General features: G+C 38.4%; 1 protein-coding gene across 3 annotated transcripts in view; it reads right to left on the bottom strand.

Annotated features, from left to right (window-relative positions):
• VPS13A (vacuolar protein sorting 13 homolog A) overlaps nt 1-23,678 on the bottom strand; it is a 260,584-nt gene that overhangs the window by 117,937 nt on the left and 118,969 nt on the right. For all 3 annotated transcript variants that reach the window (XM_047102413.1, XM_047102419.1, XM_047102427.1), the window contains exons 32-35: nt 16,986-17,153; nt 14,049-14,353; nt 5,913-6,060; nt 2,697-2,847 (exon numbers count right to left, since the gene is read on the bottom strand). In XM_047102413.1, coding sequence (XP_046958369.1) covers nt 2,697-2,847; nt 5,913-6,060; nt 14,049-14,353; nt 16,986-17,153 — 772 coding nt within the window. The remainder of the gene's footprint in view (nt 1-2,696; nt 2,848-5,912; nt 6,061-14,048; nt 14,354-16,985; nt 17,154-23,678) is intronic.

Here is a 23,678-nt window from a genome sequence, read left to right as displayed (position 1 = left end):
GTAGGGGGTTAGATAAAGCAGAGTTACAGCAGTAATAAAGACAGTCACATGATACTAGTTGTTGACACTGGGTTGATGAGTACATAAGAGTTGTTTACCTTATTCCTTCCACCTCAGTGTAGGCATAAATTTCAAGAAAATGATTAAAATAGTAATATATTCACATGTCTATTTTTTGTTTCATTTTGGACATGATCTTTACACTCCCCACTATTTTAAGTCCTTACCACTTCCTCTATCTGTCCCATCTTCTTCTTTTCCTGCTTTGATCAGTTATATCTCCATTTCCATGTTAACAGAGTTAATAACATTTACATTCTTACTTACATAATTAAGTCTTCAATGTGTTAACTATGGCTATGTGATAATTTTCAATGAAGAGAGTAATAGTTTATTATCAATACTTCCTCTACTGCTATATCACAACCACTCCATCTCTCAAAAAAGAAGACTCTTTTCTCATATTCTAACAGTGGCTCAAAATCATGCAAAATGTAAATCCACTTCACTTCTGGCCCAGACTGTATAGTAGAGATATCTCCCTTCTTAAGAACCAAAAGCATGTCTTCCTTTCCAAATATCACTTATTTACCTAATTAAGCCCTCATTCTATATACTATATGAAATTCATGCTATTTTTCTTTTTTTAAAGACATTCTGCCATTTCTTACAATTTTTCTTAAGGCATTCTGAATTCCCCTTTAATGAAAACCAAGAACTTCCTAGCCCAATCAAACAGATAATTTTGGGATTCCTTTTCAATGTACTCTTGAGTAGGCCCATTGTTTTCAGATTCCCATGTTTTCCTTTTTCCTGGATTCCTTGTTTGTTTTGCTAGATTATATTTCAAAGTAATTTCTTGATGAATGAGAATGAAGTAAACTTTGAGCCACTAGAAATTTGAGAATTATTGTGTTTTCACATTTCAAGGTTTGATCATATACAGAATCCTAACTTCAAAATCATTTTTCTTAGATATAGGACTATAGTACTTCATTGTCTTTTATCATCCATCTACCCCATCCCATCCAGTTTTGTTCACGATAATCTGATTCCAGTAACTCTTTTTCCAAGCCCCTAATAAACAGCCTGCTTTTTTTCTGAAACTATAAATCTTACCTTTGTGGTTGTAACATTTCATAAAGATATGTGTGCATGGGCAGTCTTTGTTTATTCAATCTGCCTGACAGTCGTTATGTTTTTTTTATATCCAAGAATTTATTTCACTATTTATTTAGCTCTGGAGATTTTCTATTATTTCTTTCAAAGGTTCTTCTCTTCCATTTTCTCAGTTCTTCTCCTAACATACTTTTTATTCTGGATTGCAACCTTTGACTAAAGGGCTATCATTTTTTTTTGAAGTTTATTTATTTTGATGGGGAGGTGGGGGAGGGGAGAGAATGAGTGAGCACGAGCAGGGGAGGGGCATAGAGAGAATCCCAAGCAGTCTCTGTACTGTCAGCACAGAGCACAATGTGAGGCTCCATCTCACAAACCATGAGATCATGACCTGAGCTGAGATCAAGAGTCAGATACTTAACCAAGTGAGCCACCCAGGCACCCCAAGGTAATTAAAGGTCTGTCATTCTTAAGTTTTATCTCATTTTACATTTCTATGGTTTATTTTTCCTCAGTGTCATGGGAGCTGATTTTACATCAACTATATATTCCAACTCAGTACTTACGTTTTAAATTCATGCTTAGTGCGTTTGTTCTGTTTCAAAATTTCACCATATTTTTGGGTTCCAAGAACTCTTTCTTATCTTGAGAGGGGGGAAGGTCGTGATGGTAGGATTCAGTTTCTATATTCTCAAAATCCTCTGATTATGAATTAGAGTTTGTTTTCTGTTTGTTTACATTCTATTCTGTTACCTCAATTATTTCTCTTTCACTCAGAAAACAGTTGTCATCTTTGTTTCTTTTATGCTTTGGTTCTTGCTATTTCCTTATTCTGACTATGAATATTTTAACAACAAAGGACTAGACTGGTTATACTACTCAATAAGGATAGAGTGTCCTATAATGTTATAAATGTAGGGTTGTTTTTGTGTTTCCTTGACTGGAAAAGTTGTGTATTATCTCAGGGCTTTGCAAGAGTGGATCTAGTGGACTAGTAGGTTCCATTTTGAGGTAGGTAGGTTTGAGGATACCCCAAAATGCCAGAATGTGAACTTTATTCTTGTGAAGCACATAATCATCCCAGCCCTATATGACCCAGTCAGGTTCCACACAGCACATTAAATCCAACATTAGATGCAACTGAGTTATATTTCCCTCTGCTCTGCTCCACCGATCTATCTTGCAGATATCTGCTGAAATTCATCATTTATCAGTGACTGTTCTCTCTCGACATCCTTAATATTTTGATACTAATATAAAATATCCCATCTGGGATATAGGCTGCACTAGGAATAAGGGAAAAGAGGAGGATGGTGAGAAAAACTGAAAAAAGGACATATAGGGCAGTAGGTATAACAAGAATAAATACTAACGAATTTTGTCACAACACGATTAGGAATTTTGATTCAAAGAAAAAAATCAACAGAATGTCTACTAACAGACAATTTAGAGATACTCAATTTAGAGAACTTAAAAAAGATCTATAAATCTTGTTTTCCAAAAACTCAAACTAGAGAATGGAAAAAGTAGGGGTTGGACATGGGGAGGGGAGGGCTAATCTGAAGTTAAGAACATACCTTCTAAATGGTGTGAAGCATTACTAGCTCCACTAGTAATACTATGTTCATCTTTTACTCCTGCAGGTGAGGCACCATAACCTTCTTCATACCATACATTGCCATGTAATGTCTTAAAAATAGTTGTTAAATCTTCTTGACTAAGAATGAACTGTGAAGAAAAGATTTGCTTATTTTAACATTACTACTTTACGTAGTTCAAAATTCTCTTCCACAGAAAAGCCAAGTGTTTCATTTCAATCCTCTACAAGCCAATTTTTTAATGCATTAGATATTTGTACTAACCGAATAATACTGAGTTTCCTAAATGACCATGTGATTTTTAGTACCTTGTGAAATATGGAAATTAGATGTCAATTCCAATGAAATTATGAATAAAAGTTTTTTGTTAGGCATATACCAATTAACCTAATAATTTAAAACCTTTCAAATGAACTTTCACCTTTACCTAGATACTCTGCATTTTTTGGGTTACTAAGCACCTGTATTTACAAATGCAATTTAATCAAAAATATGGACTTGCATCATGAAAAATAGTTCAGTGTTTTACATGAATTATTTCCTTTGAACCTAACAAAAGTCCTCGGTATAAAAAATATATCCTGACTTTATATAAAAAGCTGAGGTTTAATGGTCAAATATGATACTTAAATCCACTTAAAGAACTCAGGCAGTCACTCAAAACCCCATGTGTTGTGAATTTAGCCTAATATCACCAACGTAAGATCTGTATTGAAAACTGTGTTAATTCAATGTCAACTTGGCTAGGTCACAGTATCTAGATATTTGGTCCAATATTATCCAAGATATTACATATATGGTATGCATACAGAATATGTACCTCATGCACAGACCATCTATAAGTGCCCAGCTGCCTTCTGGGGCAGACCAACCAGTATGAAACTGGGTCCTCATGATCCACCTGAATAGTTAACAACTGTTACAGTCTACCTCAGGGGATCACATGTTTGACCCCTCATGAACCTCATCCTCTGTGTCAGGGAGAGGCTAAAATTGAGTCATCAAGAAGTCAGTCTACCACATCCAGACCAAGTGTAAACACACACACAAACACACACACACACACACACACACCCTTTGATTATGTTTCTCTGAAGAACTGTAATACAATAGCAATTATGTAAAAAAAAAAAAAATCCCTTTGGGTTTTAAGTTGATATACTCAATCACCTCAAGGAAATAATTTTAACACCACAAAATTTAACACTTTTGTTTGTACTAGGATTCCTTTGACTGCATTTCAAAGATGATATGCTAATCTAGTGTTTTAAGATTAAGTCCATGTGTATCTTATTCATGCTATTTATGCTGTGCTTTTCTTTTTCATTTATTCATGACATCTTGTGTTTATTACATACCTGGTATTACAAAAATAGTATGTTCATATAAATTAATAAGCTGAAGTTAAGTATGACCACTACATCTAAAGCTCATCTTTCAATTAGTACACGTATGTATCAAATGCCCCCCAAAATAGTGGTATTTGCAATCTTCACTCTTGAAAACAGCTCAGTGCAGGAAGTCAGAAGAATTACAAGGATTCCAGGACCGCTGGACTATGGCTCCTACATGTCAGGACAGGCTATCTTGCCACCCCCAGAAGTCCGAGAAGTCAAAAATCAGAGGCTGCAGTACTTAGTCTAGATGTATGACAGTAACTGATTTCAACCTTTCCCTGAACGAGGAGGGGTCAAATATGTGGACCCAGGGCCATATCTGCTACCTATTCAGGTGGATCAGGGTAGGGGAAGACCCAATTTCATCTGCCCTAGAAGGCAGCTGGGCCTTTACAGATGGTCTACAAAGGTTCATCTGAACATTCTGCATGGATCTTCCTAGAGAAGAATGGAACAAAATGGTGTCCCAGCTGCCCCCCAGAGATCTAACTAAGGCCACTCGCAAGATCTGTGCAGTAAGCTGGGTGAACCATGCTACTTAATGTTTTAAAAGTTTTGATCTGTTGTCTTATCAATATAGAGAGACTTCAATTTTCATCTTAAGAAAATACTTTCCATTTGTAAGTTAGGGAGTCTATATGATCTTATACACTATGAGCATAAAGATCACTTGAGATGATCATGTTTTAAACTCGAAATGTATTTCTGAAATAAAAATCTGAAACCTTTAAAAATGATGATTTTCTCTTTTTGAATACAATTTTTATAGGGAAAAATAGAAAGGAAATTGGAGGAGGAAAGAGGATTTGTTAAGTAGGTTTCTTTTTTTTTTTTTTTTTTTAATTCTTTTTTTCAACGTTCATTTATTTTTGGGACAGAGAGACAGAGCATGAACGGGGGAGGGGCAGAGAGAGAGGGAGACACAGAATCGGAAACAGGCTCCAGGCTCTGAGCCATCAGCCCAGAGCCCGACGCGGGGCTCGAACTCACGGACCGCGAGATCGTGACCTGGCTGAAGTCGGACGCTTAACCGACTGCGCCACCCAGGCGCCCCAAGTAGGTTTCTTAAAGTAACCTTCCAGACAGAGTATGTGTTGCCGTCACTTCAGCAAAGCATGTGATACAGTTGACTTCCATCCAGCCAAGAGGGAAAATACAAATTTTGGATAGTTATATTAGAGAGCTGTGAAGCACTATCAATCAACAGGGAAGTAAAGTTATGCAAATGACCCATTTGCCATTTTCATTATCAACCTCTTCCATTTCTTCTAGGACTTTCTCTAGGCTATTTCTTATGTTGTCATGGCTTTAAATACCATCTAGGTGCTGATGACTTTAAATTATTATTTCCAGCTTAGACTTCCCCACTAACTTCTAAATTAATGTACCCAACTGACTACTCACCATATCTACTATTTGTTTTCTTTACAGAATTTACCACAACTTATAACTATTTTAAGTACATGCCTATGCACTTTTTAAAAGTTTAACTATCACACCTCTAGATCACCATGACCACCGACCCTTGGAACTAGTTAGGTTCCACGAAGCCAATGACAATGCCATAGCTTCTTTGCCACTGTCTCCCCATATACAGCCTAAAACCTAATACAGAATAGTCACTCAAATGTTTCCTGAATGAATGAATGGAGAACATTCAATGAATTCTAATATAGCTACTATTACAACTTTCACAAAGTTGGTCAGTATGTAATATCTACAACCAAAATACCTTATGTTCCCAAGAAATATTTTTAACACACAAAATGGAAATAAATAAGCATCCAAAAAAACTCACCTCCATGGGCTTTAGCTGAGCATTTACATTAAAACAAGGAACTTCCTGGTACCACTCCCAAGATAAATTTCGTTCAACAATCACCTCAAGATTTAATGGCAGTAGCAGATCCAGTACTTCCTGGTATGTATCATCAATAAATTGAGACCTGTAAGTAGAAATAAAATTGTTTTGTTTCATATATACTCAGAGGAGTAAAAAATAATTTTTACCATTCTATATACAAATAGAAAAAAATCAGTAATTTGTGTATGAAGAGAAGAATAAAATCTACCCAGCTTTCCAAGTCAAAATGACAGTACATACCACTGTAAACATAGATGATTTTTTTTGAGCTCAAGTGTTCCATATTATAGAGAAGCGTATTTTTAAAATATGATTTTACAATGTTAAAAAGTGCCAAAATATATGTTGGTATAGTAAACCCTTAAAATGAGAACTATCTCCATATGTTTTTAAAATTATTTTCAGTTAAAATTCCAGTATCATTAACATACAGGTATAAATACAATACAGGGATTCAACAATTCTATATATGACTCAGTACTCATCATTTTAAGTCTACTCTTAATCCCTTTTGCCCATTCCCCCATCCATCTCTAGTAACCATCAGTTTGTTCTCTACCGTTAAGAGTCTGTTTTTTTCTTTGTTTCTTGAACTACAGGAGCGAAACCCTATGTGTTTGCCTTTTGCTGAATGACTTCACTTAGCATTTTCTCTTCTAGATCCATCCATGTTGTTGCAAATGGCAAGATTTCAATATTTTTATGACCCATCTTCCACCATACACACACACACACACACACACACACACACACACACACCACTTCCTCTTTATTCATCAAATGATGTACATTTGAGCTGCTGCCTTAATTTGGCTATTATAAATAATGCTGCAATGAACATAAGTGTATCTTTTCAAATTCATTTTTCATATTGTTTGAGCAAATACCCAGTAGAATTACCAGATCATATGGTAATTCTTTAATTTTTTTTTAACGTTTATTTATTTTTGAGACAGGGAGAGACAGAGCATGAACAGGGGAGGGTCAGAGAGAGGGAGACACAGAATCTGAAGCAGGCTCCAGGCTCTGAGCTGTCAGCACAGAGCCCGACGCGGGGCTAGAACTCACGGACCGCGAGATAATGACCTGAGCCGAAGTCGGCCGCTTAACCGACTGAGCCACCCAGGCGCCCCTCTTTAATTTTTTTAAATGAATCTCTATATACTGTTTTTCACAGTGGCTATACCATTTTGCATTCCCACCGACAGTGGACAAAGGTTCCTTTTTCTCCACACTTTCACCAACACTGGTTGTTTCTTGTGTTTTTGATTGTTACCATTCTGACAGGTGTGTGGTGATATCTCAACATGGTTTTGATTTTCATTTCCCTGATAATGAGTGATGATGAGCATCTTTTCACGTGTCTGCTGGCCATCTGGATGTCTTCTTTGGAGAAATGTCTGTTCATCTCTTCAGCGAATTTTTTAAACTGTGTGTGAGAGTGTGTGTTGAGTTGTAGAAGTTTTTTATGTATTCTGAATAATAACCCCTTACCAGATGTGTCATTTGCAAATACCTTCTCCCATTCATAGCTGGTCTTTTGGCTTTCTTGATTGTTCGTTGGGAAGATTTTTATTTTGCTGTAGTCCCAATAATTTATTTTTGCTTTGGTTTCCCTTGTATGTAACTGTTTTCTCTTTTCTTTCTGCTTTTAAGATTCTCTATCACTACTTTTTCTCCATTTTAATTACTATGTATCCTGGCGTGCGTCTCCTGGGGCCGATTTTGTTGGGGGCTCTCTGTGCATCCTGGATCTGGATTTGTTTCTTTCTCCAGATTTGGGAAGGTGTCAGCTATCATATCTACAAATTTTCTGTCACCTTTTTACTCTCTTCCCCTTCTGGGTTCCCTAGGATACAAATGTTATTACACTTCATGGTGTTACTGAGTTCCCTTAATCTACTTTCATTTTTCACTATTGTTTTGCTCTGCTTGATTGCTTTCCATTGCTCTGTCCTCCAGGTTGCTGATCCATACTCCTGCTTCCTCTAGTCTATTTACTCCTCATATAAACTTTAGTTATTGAGTTATTAATCTCTGATTCTTTAAATGTTTTCTTCCTCTTTATTAAGGGTCTCACTGAAGTCCTCTCCTTTTTTTCTCAAGTCCAGTGAGTATCTTCATGACCATTACTTTCAATAGCATCCTCTATCAGGCATATCATATCCATTCTGTTTAGCTTTTATGCTGTGATTTTATTCTATTCTTTCATTTGGGACTTACTCCTCCGTCTCTTCACTTTGTCTCTCTGTTTGTATGCATTAAGAAAGTCAGCTGTGGGGCACCCGGGTGGCTCAGTAGGTTGGACGTCCGGCTTCGGCTCAGGTCATGATCTCGTGATCACTGAGTTCAAGCCCTGTGTCAGGCTCTGCGCTGATGGCTTAGAGCCTGGAGCCTGTGTCTCCCTCTCTCTCTCTCTGCCCCTCCCCCCCACTCACACCGTCTCTTGGTCTCAAAAATAAACATTAAAAAAAAAAAAAAAGTCAGCTGTGTCTCCTGCTCTTGAAAGTAGTGGCTTTATGAAGACAAGGTCCACATGGTGTCCGGCAGTGCAAGGTCCCCTGTTCATCAGAATGTGGTGCTTAAGGAGTGTCCTCTATGTGTTGTGTGCCCTACTACTGCTGAGCTGTGTTTGCTTTCCATCCAGTTGCCTGAAATGGTGCTCTTTGCTTGTTGTGGGCAGAGTTTGGTACCTGTGTTGTTAGCGGTCCAGTATGGGGCCACCCTGGGGTTGAGGTGGGTCAGACCAAGTGTCTGGCAGAACAGTAGTAGCACTGAACCACAGGGGCCTCTCCCTGTGTTGTCCCCTGACAAGTTTTGTTAGTGGGTGGAGCCTGCAGTCAGACCAGATGTATGCGCCTGGCCCAGTGCTGAGGCCAGAGTTGAACTATGTGGTTATTTCCCCTATCCCCGTCACAGGAGTCACTTTGGAAAGGTGGCTGCCCCCCGCCTTCAGGGCTGCTTGCACAGTGGCAGACCTGTCCCACCTCTTTGGATGGACGCCTGCCAAGGGCACGATGGAGGGGGCAGGTCCTCGGGAGAATGTGCGGGCAAAGTGCATGGTGTCAGCAAGGTCTGTGCTCATCTGCTATGGGAGGGATCTCCAGCCAACCAGGAAAACTGCCCAGTGAGGATGATGGGGGTGGGTCTACAGAAGCGTGTGGCAACAGGACACACTATAAACAAGCTAGGTGGGGAGTGCTTGCGCTGTGCTGGTTCCCACAGGTGCTCATGTATCTATCAGGGGAGGGTAAGGGCAATGGTCAGCTTTTCTGTTCTTGTGGATTCCCAAAAACCCCTATCCCTTCTGCACAAGACTTGAGGTTAGTAAATAAATCTCCTTCCTGTTTACCCTCAGTGTTTTTCAAACTGCTGCTTCTGTGCAAGGGGGCTGTTTGTTGTGCTGTCTCTTAGAGGGTGGGTACTCCATTTCCCATTGTGCCCTGGCTCTCCCAGAGCCGAACCTGAATTTTTAAAGTTCCAGGTATTAAGCCCACTGATAGTAAGAACTTGCTAAATTTACACCCCTGTGGTTTTCAAAGCCAAGTGTTATGGAAGATCCATCTTCCCGGTGCCTGCGGAGGTACCTGCTCCTTTCCCTTCTCCATGCCTACAGGTGTCCCGCCCTCCTACTGACAGCCTCATGGCTGAGTCTGGCTCCCCATCTTGTCTCCACCCTCTTTGACGTGGCCTCTTTTCTACATTTAGCTGTGGAGAGTCTGTTCCGCCAGTCTTCAGGTCTTCTTCTGGGTTATTTATACTGATGTGGGTATTATCTAAGGGTATCCATGAGACAAGGTGAACCCAGATCTTCCCCCTCTGCCTTCTTCTCTGGAAATTCCTCATATGCAATTTTAATAGGTGCATGTTACATGACTATAATATAACTTCAACCTTCCATTGTTGAAAGTTATGTTGCTTTTATTTTTTCAGTATAAATAAATACTTGGATCAGTACTTTTGTACCTATTTTTGATTAAGTTTCTTGTTCTGGACAAACTGTAAGAAATTAACATTAATTGCTGTGTCAAAAGATTACTTCCTTAAAAATATTTGCCTTATCAGTGTTACTCAGTAACTGGGATAGATACTTTTCCTATGTGCTCCCACATTCTATTTTATATACTGTATTTTAATAGTTTATTGTCTTGTCTATAGTTTCAGTTAGAAATAAAAGCTTCATGATGGCGCCCCTGTGTGGCTCAGTTGGTTAAGCATCTGACTCAGGCGCAGGTCGGGATCTTGTGGTTCATGGATTTGAGCCCCACATTGGGCTCTCTGCTGTCAGCATGGAGCCTGGAGCCTGCTTAGGATCCTGTCTCCCTCTCTCTCTGACCCTTCCCCGCTCATGCTCTGTCTCTCCCTCTCTCAAAAATAAACATTTAAAAAAATAAAGAATAAAATCTTCCTGAAAAAAGGGGACTACTTCATCTCAATCTATGCTGTATTGCCAGTCCTTGGCTTAGATAATTGCAGTACGTCATATGCTATACAATTATTTGCTGAAATAAGAAGACAGAGTGTCACTTTGTCTGACACCTTAGTTGGGAACACAGGTTTTGGAAGATCAACACTTCTCATGGACATGCACACGCAGAAATAACTGCAAAAGTGTCATGTTTATTGATTTTGGGGTTACGTATAACTTTTAGCGAATGGGCAAGTTCACACATATGGTATCTAAGAATACTGCAGACTGACTGTATATGTATGTATGACTGTAACACACGTACGTGCAGATGGTCAATTGCTGCTTACCTTTCTATTCTCTTTATTTTAATCATTGTAGTTTATAATACATTTTAGAAGTATTTAGTGCAATTCTATCTATTTTAGTATTTTAGTAGTACCTCTAATGTTATGATGTCTCCATTCCCCACCTCAAAACCAATGTATACAAACTGACATCTTTGTAATATTAGATCTAGGAAAATATTCTCTCCACATTTATTCAAGATTTCTTTCTGGCCATAGGTTAAGGTCTACAACTTTCCTTATAAATTTTTTTTTTTCAACGTTTATTTATTTTTGGGACAGAGAGAGACAGAGCATGAACGGGGGAGGGGCAGAGAGAGAGGGAGACACAGACTCGGAAACAGGCTCCAGGCTCTGAGCCATCAGCCCAGAGCCCGATGCGGGGCTCGAACTCACGGACCGCGAGATCGTGACCTGGCTGAAGTCGGACGCTTAACCGACTGCGCCACCCAGGCGCCCCTACAACTTTCCTTATAGAAGTACTATAAGTATCTTTGTAAAAATTTTACATTGTGATTAGTAGCTTTGCAACAAAATGATTTCAACACAGGTTGTCACAAAAATAAAATACTTACTTGTCTTTATGTGCTTTTCTATGAAGCTGAAACCAAACTGAATTTCCAAGTATCAAGAACTTGAAAATTATTTCAGGGAAAACCTGTAACTGTATAACTGAGTAATTCTATTCTAGAAATTCATCTGCAGGAAATGAATTATCCTAACGACATGAGTAGGATGTCATGATAGGAATAATTGTAACGTTATTTATAACAGCAAAAAAAACTCACAATCAAATTAACTTTTAAACAATAGGCAACTAATTTTTAACAGAATAAAATGAAGTATTTAGAAATAATTTTGTCCTCAAAATAACATGGAAAAATATTTATAGCATACTGTTAAGGGAAAAAATGTATTTATGATGCAAAGTATATAATTCTTCTTTTACTTAACATGTATGTGCAGAAATAATGAACTAGAAGAAACATACCAAACTATTAATAGTACTTACCTCTGGGGTGGTCATATTTTTCTGTTCATCCTAATACCATTTTATGTTATGTCTTCAGTAAAAAGTTAACTCATTTTTGGACATAAAAATAAGTATTTTTAATGCTCTAAAGATATTTAGTAAACTCTTTTCAAAGCAGATAATCTATCTGTAATATAGATTCACACCTGATTTACATGTACCATTTCTTGAAATCAGGCAAGATGTGATTTTAGATACATATTCTCTTTTAGTAAATTTAGACTTTTATACAGTTTAAAAGTTAATGAGCCATCTGAAGTTTAAAGTGTCTCTATGTATCTATAGCCTATTATTCAAATAAAAGTCTCTCACCTCAATATTTCCCTGTGATTTTTTAATTCCCTGGGCTTGGCCGAACAAATCTACATTTTCCAATGTCTTCACTAAATGTATCACTGTAACCGAAACCTGGCTTTCCATGGAGCTCTATTAAATAGGGGCCAATTTTTCTCCAACATCTTATTCATCTCAGCATTAAAAGACAGAAGTCATTTTCCTTAGTTTGTAATGACACTCAATTCTCACTCCTATCCTTTTAAGAATATCATCATCAAGACTTACCACTTTCTACTCTTGCTTTCCTGTATCAACTAGTCAGTGCTTATTTTTGAAGACTTTAAGATTGATGAATTTCCAGTTTATAAACCTCTCTCTACATTCTTTTACTCTTCATGTACCCTCTTATCTTTGATTTCTTCTGTCTCCATTATCCATCAACATGACTCTCAATATTTAAAAATCCTGTCCCACTTTGGTCACACCTGCTTGTTAAAAATTCAGTCTTGCCTGAATCCGACACCAAATATCAAGGGCTACATGAAAAAAATTATCACGTACTCTTAATTCATGGTTAACAATGTCAACAGAGTCCTCAACATTGTCTCAACATATCTTCCTGGAATGCCTCCCATCTCTCTGCCTGCCATTTCTTAGTCTCTTTTGAGAAATATATATGCCATGTGTATTGGCATTCATCAGGATTCTGTCCCGTATGTCCCACTCTACAAACTATGTGATATCACTTGTTCAGTGACTTTAATAGATAGCTAAATATTACTAAGGACACCCAAATCCGGAAGTCCAAACACTCTCCTAAAATCTACACACATACGAACCAAGTGCCTTCCAATCTTTTTCTATAGATCTCTATACCAAAGTCACACAGCAACTTCCAAGTTACTTTACCCACTAGAGAACTCAATGTCTCCACTCAACTGTTTTTTCTGCATTGTTCTATCTTATCTCGGTGAACTGCATTATTACCAAATAACAAATTTTGTAAGCCTGCAATCTGGAGTCAAATTTCTCTCCTCAAACTCTGACATCCATTCAATAATCTCTTACTATATATTCTACTTTTTAAATTTCTCTTAACTGGCTAGTTCTCCACTACCTCACTTCCCTACCCTAGACAGCATCACATATAATTCTTATGGAAATCACACCAGTAGTTAGTAAACCACTCTTTCAACCTCTAGTGTTGTCTCCTTTTGACCTGTTTTCTACAACCCTTCTAAAATCTAAGTGTGATCCCATTTTTGTGCATCAGCTCATTACTTTCATTAAAGAACAGCTACCTTGACAATGAAGTAGAAACTGTTTATTCATCCTTTGTAAAGATTGCGCATCATAATACGTCTTGTTCCGAGAAGAGTGCCTGGGATACACGAGGTGCTTAAATTTCTCCTTCCATCCAACATGAAATAATATAAACCGAATTTATCACACTGCCTGAAACAACTCATCCCCTTCACCAAAAAAAACTCACACAAAAAACATTTAAAAATGATTTTCAAGGGGCGCCTGGGTGGCGCAGTCGGTTAAGCGTCCGACTTCAGCCAGGTCACGATCTCGCGGTCCGGGAGTTCGAGCCCCGCGTCAGGCTCTGGGCTGATGGCTCGGAGCCTGGAGCCTGTTTCCAATTCTGTGTCTCCCTCTCTCTCTGCCCCTGCCCCATTCATGCTCTGTCTCTCTCTGTCCCAAAAATAAATAAACGTTGAAAAAAAAAAATTAAAAAAAAAAAATGATTTTCAAGACACAGAACATCAGACAACAGTCATTCCTGAGAGATAAACTGTTTAGTCTTCCTGGTTACCTAAGGAGCATTTTTCAAATACTATGTAGGTTTTCAAAAAACTTGCGCAAGAGAAATTCTCAAAATTAGTATAGTTATAATAAAATAAAATCTCCCTGTAGATAGAAGACTCCGGATACCAAAACCTCTCATGTAAAAAGTCTGAAAAAGACTGCATTCTCCACAAATGTACCTAAGAAAAGCTTACCTGTATAGTCGCATTTCACTCAGCCTTATTGTTATCAAATCAATAATGGGTGGGGGGTTGCTCTGGCTCTCTGTTATTATATGGAATGTATTTGTCATTGTAATTAGTCCAAAATCAGCAACAAAAACATTTTCAGAAACTGGAGACTGTGGGATGACCACCACTGGGGCTTTGATGTTAACATCCAATGACATTCTAGAACTCCTCTGTGCCAGTTCTTTTACACCAGTAGCCGCCATTCCTGCTGCCTGAACAGTAGCCTCAGCCAAAGCTTGTTTAGCCGCTTGAAAATTATCTATAAAAGCCTAAAAGGTAACAGAATTATATTATTAAGGTTACCATTAATGAATGTTAATGTTAAATGCATACTGATATTGATGATCTTACTTCCGTGAGAAAAATTTTTTCTCGGTACAACCAAGCATTCTTTTATCCAAGTCTGGTTATCTGTACTAAATCTCAATATTCTCCACTGAAAACTGAGAAACAGTAAGATACAGATACAGAAACACAATAAAACAACAAAAATTTTGTCCCGGGAAAAAAGTTAACATGTAGATATTGCAAGGTTTCAGTGATATACCTACTACCCTTATTAACATACTTTCCCTAATGGCTAAGCAATCACACTGTATTCTCCTATACAACCTCAAAGGACAGACAGCTTATTTAAGTTTGTAAACTACAAAGTAACTTGAAAAGTAATAAAATGTCAAGAACTCTGTAGTTTTTGAATTCTGACCTCTAGAAAAAATATTTCAGTGACATAAAATGTATCTAGAATTATAGCTAATTTCCAAACAATTTGTTTTCAGTAGTTGTTTCCAAACAATTTATTTTCAGTAATTTTTTTTAAACAGAAGGGTTTTTTTTAGCTTATTTATTCTGAGAGAGGCAGAGCCAGGGTGCACAGGGGAGGGGCAGAGAGCAAGGGAGACAGAGAATCCCAAGCAGGCTCTTCACTGCCAGTGCAGACACTGAAGCAGGGCTCGAACTAAGGAAACCAAGATCATATAACCTGATGCTGAAACCAAGTGTGGGACACTCAACCAAGGCACCCAGGCACCCGTATTTTCAGTAATTTAAGACTAAAAGGCCATCACAACAGGGCTCAGGGACATCATGAGGCTGAGTTATAAAGATAAATTAGAGGGGCTCCTGGGTGGCCCACCCAACTCTTGATTTCGGCTTAAGTCATGATCTCATGGTTCTTGAGAGACCAAGCCCCGCACTGGGTTCTGTGCTGACCGTGCGGAGCCTGCTCAGGATTCTCTCTTTCTCTCTCTCTGTCCCTCCCTTGCTTGTGTCCTTTCTAACTAAATAAACTAACAAACTTAAAAAATAAATCAGAAAAAAAAAATTAGAACAGGGAATGCTTGTTCATATTTACTATTTGAGTATGAAAACACACTACAAGCTACAGGAAAAATTGCACTGTCATCTCAAAAAGATCACAGGGGTGCCTGGGTGGCTTAATCACTTGAGTGTCTGACTCTGGCTCAGGTCATGATCTCATGGTTCCTGGGTTTGAGCCCCATGTCAGGCTATGTGCTGACAGTGCAAGAGGCTGCTTGGGATTCTGTGTCTCCCTCTTTATCTCTGCCCCTCCCCAACTTGAGTTCTCTCTCTCTCTCTCTCTCTCTCTCAAAAATAGATATTTAATCAAAAAAAGGTGCGCTTGGGTGGCTCAGTGCATCCCACTCTTGATTTCGGCTCAGATCATGATCTCGGCTCAGATCATGATCTCACGATTTGTGTGTTCGAGCTCATAGGGCTCTGGGTTGACCGACTGGGATTCTCTGTCTCCTCTCTCTCTGCCTCTCCCCCACTCATGCTCACTCTTATTCTCAAAAATAAGTAAACCTTAAAAAAATTTTAAAAAGATCACAAAAATAGCAACATTTATTAGAATCAGGTAATTACCTAGTTTATACACCAAGATTTAAAGACAACATTTTTTAAAAAGTGAATACAGGGGCGCCTGGGTGGCGCAGTCGGTTAAGCGTCCGACTTCAGCCAGGTCACGATCTCGCGGTCTGTGAGTTCGAGCCCCGCGTCGGGCTCTGGGCTGATGGCTCGGAGCCTGGAGCCTGTTTCCGATTCTGTGTCTCCCTCTCTCTCTGCCCCTCCCCCGTTCATGCTCTGTCTCTCTCTGTCCCAAAAATAAATAAACGTTGAAAAAAAAAAAATTTTTAAAAAGTGAATACTGAAGTCCTAAAGACAGGTATGATACAGGAAAAAAATAACCATGAAAAACAGAAAAAGAAATCAAACATCATACGGTGGTATCATATAGAGATTCATTCTAAAGCCTTTACACCCCAGATAGAACACGCAATAGAAAACATAATTTCCATAATGATTACTTACATGTGACCAAAACAAACTTCAATCATAGAGTTTTTTTTTTAATTAATTAATTTATTTTGAAAGAGAGAGAGGCAGAGAGAGAATGGGAGAAAAAGAATCCCAAGCAGGTTCCACCCTGTCAGCACAGAGCCCAACAAGGGGCTCAAACCCACCAACTGTGAGATCCTGACCTGAGCCAAAATCAATAGTTGGATGCTTAACTGACTAAGCCACTTAGGCATCCTTATATTTAGTATTTTTATTTAGAGTTGGAAGTCAGGTAAAACAAAGACTTAAACCAATTATGTACGAAGAATTCAATTAACAAATATAACAAATCCATGTATGGTATACGTACGTATATTTAATACATTAATATGTATGCTTGAATTAACTGCACTATTCTCATATGAAAATGATATTATATAAATAAAACACTATGCATTTCAGCATTGATAAAAGATACCCAGAAAATTCTGAAAAATCAGGGGAAAAAAATCAAGTGAGGAATTACTGCTCTTCACCTAACACACAGCAAATAACTTCCAAATAGTAAGAAAAAATAAAAAAATCGATTAGTATACTTACCAATATAGAACATAGAAATTTTGTGACAAAAACTACTTCAATACAACCAACAGTTAAAGTAACTTGAACATCAACCACGTTCATATCTGTGTATGCAGAACCAGCAGTTGCATCCACAAAAGAGACCATTTTGAAGCTGAAAACTTCTTTTCCAGTGATGTAAACGGCCTTAATGAGAGAAAATCCAACTATCAAAATCCACTTTTGAAATGTGTTTTCAGTACAAGAGTCAAGCACAAAATAATAAAATATACACACATATTTTGAAAATTTTTCAAGTATTCAAGCCAAGTACAAATAAAACAGTAATTCTAACACCTCTATTGGAAACCACACTGCAAGATTTTTCAATGTGGTGGTGGCAGCTCCCTTTGTGGGCCATGAAACCAACATAGTAGGTCTTCCCAACATTTTTTTTAGTGGGGAAAACAGAAGAAAAATGATCAGATCATACGAACATTCTCATTTAGTGTGTATACTTGGGTACTGAGAGTTGCCCAATGAACATACTCTTTGGTCACTGTAAAACGTATGAAAGACGCTGTACCTCTACAACTTAATGAAAACTACTTCTATTTTAAGTATGTCAACAGGTTTTCCAGATCCTTCAAAAAGTCTCCTCCTATATTTCTCTTCCTAATTTGTTTGTGACGGGTCATCTCAACTGCTGAACAAGACTTACATACAGCAGTTTATTTACTTAAAATTTTTTTTTAATGTTTATTTATTTTTGATAGAGAGACAGAGCACAAGTGAGAGAGGGGCAGGGAGAGAGGGACACACAGAATCCGAAGCAGGCTCCAGGCTCTGAGCCGTCAGCAAAGAGCCTGATGCAGGGCTCGAACTTGTCAACTGCGAGATCATGACCTGAGCCAAAGTCCGATGCTTAACCAACTAAGCTACCCAGGCGCCCCTACATACAGCAGTATGCTCTGCAATACTAGCGAAATCTCAAGCTCTGCAATACTAGCGAAAAATGGTGGAGAAAACAGCGCATGTGAATTGTCAAAAAAATTTTGTAAGCTGGACGTATCACCAACTAAACTTAGTTTATAGCTTTCCTGACCCTTCTAAATGCTGGAAGGTACAAAGCTGAAGAGCCATCAACAAGCAAATGAATTCCAACATGGTACAAAGAAAACTTCAGGAACCAAAGATATTAAGGACCTCTAAAGGCGGAGGTGCAAGATGAGGCTAAACAAAGTCTACAGGAATTCTGCTTCTGCCCTGAATGTACAATGCTGGGCAGAGGTCCACTCCAAACCTTGGCAACAACAATAGCAGCAGCAGCAGCAAAAACAACAACAAAGAACTAGATGACCTATAAAAATCACAACAGTGCTTAAAACCACTAGAAATCTGAGGCTACAAGCCAACGAAGCAGCCCAAAATTAAGGATAAAACAGTCCAGAAACAAAATCCCCCATCCTCAGCACAAGATATAGCTGAAAGAATCTGAAGCAGTGGGTATAATGAAGGCAATCATATTAAACAAGAACACTCAAAGCCAATTCAACTCTCCGTTAAATTGACTCAACCTCCATGCTAACTGCCTGGCAGAAAAAAAGATCCATTATCAGACATAAATACTATTCATTTCAGTATCTACTGTTCCATACATGATCTCTTACACTCAATCAATAACTAAGATACACTGCAAAAAGGAAGGAAAAATAAAACCCATCAGGTGACATAGAAATCAAGAGAACCAGGTTTGCTCATAACACAAATATTGGAAATTTCACCCAGTGAATTTTAAGTTCCTATGATTAATATGGTAAATGCTTCTAGTAGAAAAAGTGGAAAATATGCAAGAACAGATGAATATCACCAAAGAAACAGATGAAGAAATGAGAATCTAAGAAGATATTAAAGATTAAAAAAAAAAAAAAAACAGTAACAGAGATGAAGAATACCTTCGATGGGTTAATAAACAGATTCAAAAGAGCTAAGAATAAAAATCAGTGAACAGTTAAGCTACAAAAATAGCTTAACAGGGGCACCTGGGCAGCTCAGTCAGTTAAAATATCCCACTCTTAATTTGGGCTCAGGTCATGATCTCACAGTTCATGAAATCAAGACCTGTGTAAGGCTCTGCACAAAGCCTGCTTGGGTTTCTCTCTCTACCCCTCTCTGTCCCTTCCCCACACTCTCAAAATAAATAAAGAAACATTAAAAAAAAAATAGCTTAACAGAAATTATCCAAACTAAAACAGGGGAAAAGAAGGGGAAAAAGTTGAACAGATGATTCAAAGGTTGTGAGACAATATCTAACAAGAATCTAGAAAGAATTTTTGGAATCCAAGAGGAGAAAGTACAAGGAGCAGATGAGTAAGGGAGAGGAGGGGGAGGACAGAGAGAGAGAGAGAGAGAGAGACAAAGGAACTATTTGAAAAGGTAATGAAAAATAATGTAGACATATCCAAGAAGCTCAGAAAACCCCAAAATCAAAACACACTTACATATTCCTAGAAGCACCATACACAAATCCTGAAAGAAGTCAGATAAAAATGAGAAATATGTATAAAGGAGCAAAGATACATTGATGACTTCTCATCAACACCATGTCTAAGAAAGAATGCTGGAGCTACATCTTTAAGAGTTTGAAATGGGGTGGAGGGGGCGGGAACCCTGTCATCACAGAATTCTATACCTAGCAAAAACTTCAAATGGGAAATGAAAATGAAATGAAAGTGGGTTCTTTTCCAGTTCTCATTCCTCCTTGTGCCCCAAAGCTGAGAGAATTCATTACCAGCAAACTTGCACTATAAGAAATGAGTGGAAACAAAATAACAAGAAACTTGAAGCTACATGAAGAAATTAATTCCAGAAATGGCTAGAATGAAGATAAAAAGAGCTTAAAAAAAAAAAAACTGCTCTAAAGAAAATTGACTAAACCAAAATCAGTACGTATGTATTATAGATTTTCAGCATACACAATATCAAAACATATTACAGTAATACCATGAAAGACAATAAATAATTAGGGGTTGATAGTAGTATTGTAAGGTATACTATACATGAAGCAAAAACATTATTGGAAAGTAGACTATGATTGAAATTATGAATCGTAAACCCAAGGGAAACTGTAAAATCAATGACAAACAATCCAAAATCAGGTTAAATGTGAGGAGACAATACAATAAACAGAATAAAACAACTAGAAAACAAAAAACAATTAGAGAGAAAGCAAATTTTAAAGTTTATTATCTGAGAGAGCAGAGGGGAGAGGGGAAGAGAGGGAGAGAAGTCCAAACAGGATCAACGCTGTTAGCTCAATCCCATGACTGTGAGATGATGACCTGAGCTAAAATCAAAAGTCAGACGTTCAACTGACTGAGCCACCTAGGCACCCCAAGCGATAACAAATTTTAAACCAACTATATCATAATTGGATTTTTTTAATGGCCTAAACACAATTTAGAAGTCAGAGATTGTCAGACTGGATAAAAAAGCAAGATTGAAATATATGATGCCTCTAAAACACTCACTTTAAGTATAAAGACATAGACTAAAAGCTAAGATATAGAAAAAGATATACCATGCAAACACTAATCATAGAAATCTGGAATGGCTATATTACTACCAAAGCAAACTTCAAATTAAGGGTAATTACCGGGTTAAAGAGAGATATTACATAACACAAAGGTTCAATTCACCAAGGAAGTATAAAAGCTCTATGTAGAAAATCTCTGAAACAATGAAGCAAAAACTGAGGTAACCGAAAGGAGAAACAGACCAAGCCACAGTTGAAACTTCAACAACAGAAAATCAGTAGCCTGTAGAATTCTATCAACCAACCTAGTGCTCTGACATTTGTGGAACATTCAACCCAGCAACACCCAAACATACACATTAATCTCAAGTATACTTGGAACATTCACCAAAGTTGATGTTTTATGGTCCATAAAACAAACACCAACATGCTTAAAAGAACTAAAAAAGTTTTGGCTTAAGAGGGATATTTAAACTGGAAATCAGGAACAATAAGAGATCTGAAAGGAATCTCAAATATTGGAGGTAAGAGGTGGGGAGTTAGGATGGAGAAGTAGGGGGACAGGGATTTCCCTCATCCCTTAAACACAGCTGTATGGAGGTCAGATCACTTGCAACACCCAGGAAATCTGGGCAGAAAGATTTCCACAGGTGGAGGGGGACAGCCTGGTGGATTCCAGGTGCATGTGTGTGAATTGGGACAGAGGAAACAGAGGAGGCATACAGGGGAGGGAACCCCTTCTGTGGAGAGATAAAAGGGAAATCCAGAGAGGCTGTGGAATTGTGGTACTGACAAGGTAAAAAATCTCTCTGTGCAACTGTGGTATCGACAAGGTAAAAAAAATCTCTCCAGACCACGGACTGAGGAACAAGAATTACAGAGAGTGCCAGTTTCTATTTTACAACAGCTTTAGGAGCTGAAGATCAGAGTTTTCAAAAGTGCTTGACTTTCTGCAGACTGAAGCTGCAACGTGCACGTGCCCAGGGTGGGGGTGGGGGGGGTGGGGAGGCGAAGGGAGCCAGGCCTGGGGCCGTGTAGTGATCTCAGGGGCACACCGGGAGAGACAGTCCCCTTCCTCCAATACTGTGGGAAAAGAGTTTACTGCCTCCCCAAGGACAAAAGACCCTGTAGGCGCCAGCCAGAGGCCTGCTATCAGCAGGGCGGAGTGGGGCTACACCAGAACAGGGTCCGTAGGGTGCAGGGCCCTCTAAGACATTGGGTTTTGAATCCCAGCTGAGCGCCTCTGGCACTGGAGACTGTGGAGCAGGGCAAGCCCACCTCTGGTGCCACTACGTGAGGGCTGCCTGAGCGGTGTGGCTTGAGACCCCTGTCTGGGGAGGAGAGATTGGGGTGTCGCCATTTTTCCCCCATCACCAACAAGATAGGGCTTCAGGGAGCAGCACAGGGGCCCCCAGTGGAGGTAGGACCCGCCTACACCAAACCCTCCCCCTCCGTGCCTGGCAACTGCGTATCTACCTAAGCAGAAACGGACACTAACCAAACCAGAGGGCCTCTCTTCCAGACCAGCATAGCCATGGGTCTCAGGCACCAACAGACAACTGTTTTGTGGTTTTGTCTGTTTGTTTTTCTTTTCCTTTTCTTTTCTCTTCTCTTTTCCTTTTGGAATCAGGTTCATAGTTTGAGTTGGTTTTTGGTCAATTCTTATTTTTTATATATATATAATTTTTTGTTTGTTTAATCAGGCATTTTTACTCTTTTCTCTTTATACCTTTTCTAGATCTCCTTCTTTATTTTCCTTTCTCTCTCCTTGAATTAAGCCTTATAGTTTTTTTGATTCTCCGCTTAAGTCTTTTTTTTTCCACCCCTTTCATTTTTCTCTTTATATGGGATCAGACTCCCCCTTCCTTTCCTTTTTTCCAGGGTTACTCCAGCAAACAATTCAAAGCACACCTGGTGGAAGGTCCCAACACTCCACAGATACAAGCAAGGCAGAGCTCTGCAGTGGACTGACCAGTGGGATAGAGCAGCCAAAACGCAATCACAGAGTGCACGCTCCACACTCCAAAAGCACTTCTGAAGGGCCAGGCCCTGGACAGCGTACAATACCTTTTTAATATAGTACTACTTGCAGGTGCAGGACACATAACAAGCTATTAAAACACATAAAAGACAGAAACCTAGCCAAAATGATGACACGGAAGAATTTTCCTCAAAAGGAGATCCAGGAAGAAACGTCAGCCAGAGAATTGCTCCAAACAGATATAAACGATATATCCGAACAAGAATTTAGAATAACAGTCGTTAAGACTAATAGCTGGGCTTGAAAAAAGCACAGAAGACAGCAGAGGCTCTACTGCTGCAGAGATCCAAGACCTAAGAAGTAGTCATGATGAACGAAGAAATGCTATAAATGAGATGCAAAATAAACTAGGTACAGTGACAGCAATTATGGGAGAGAACAGAATAGGTGAAACAGAAGATAAAATTATGGAAAATGATGAAGCTCAACAAAAAGAAGGGAAGGAAATCAAAACGTCTGGAGGTTAAACAACATATTTCTAAATAAACCATGGGTAAAGGAGAAAGTTGCAGGACAAAATAGAAAATATTTTGAATTGAATAAAAATAAACATATCAAAATTTCTAAGATACAACTAAAGCAGTGTTTAATGGAAAATTTATAGCGGTAACTGCCTGCATTAGAAAAATGTCAAATCAGTAACCTAAGTTTCTACCTTAAGAAACTAGGAAAAGAAGAAATTAAATCCAAAGCGAGAAGGAAGAACATTTAAAAAAAAAAAAAAAAAGTGAGAGAAGACATAAAAAAATTTAAATAAACACTCAATTGAACCAAAAGCTGATTCTTTGAAAAGAATGGATACATCTCTAGTTAGACTGTTGAAGAGAAAATCAGAAAAGACAAAAATTAAAATCTCATATGCTAAGACAGAATCAGACTAAAAAGGTTATATACTGTAGTATTCCGTTTATTCAACATTCTGGAAATGGCAAAACAGTGACTCCTAGGTGCTAGGGTGGGGAGAAGGGATAACTACAAAGGGCAGGAGTAACCTTTGGGAGGTGATAGATATAATCTATTATCCTTAAGATGTTGGAAGTTACATAGCTGTAGGTGTTCAACAAAAATCAAGGAACTATATGCACTAAAAAGGCTAAATTTTACTGAATATAAAGTAAACCTGACTTCAAAAAGAAAAAAAAAATGGGGGGGGGGA

The sequence above is a fragment of the Lynx rufus genome, unplaced genomic scaffold (assembly GCF_022079265.1).
Source record: "Lynx rufus isolate CCGP_SWC_20201006 ecotype Redwood Valley unplaced genomic scaffold, mLynRuf1.p SCAF_10, whole genome shotgun sequence".
NCBI lineage: Eukaryota > Metazoa > Chordata > Mammalia > Carnivora > Felidae > Lynx > Lynx rufus.
The sequence above is the reverse complement of the archived record's forward strand: the minus strand, read 5'-3'. Positions and strand labels throughout refer to the sequence as shown.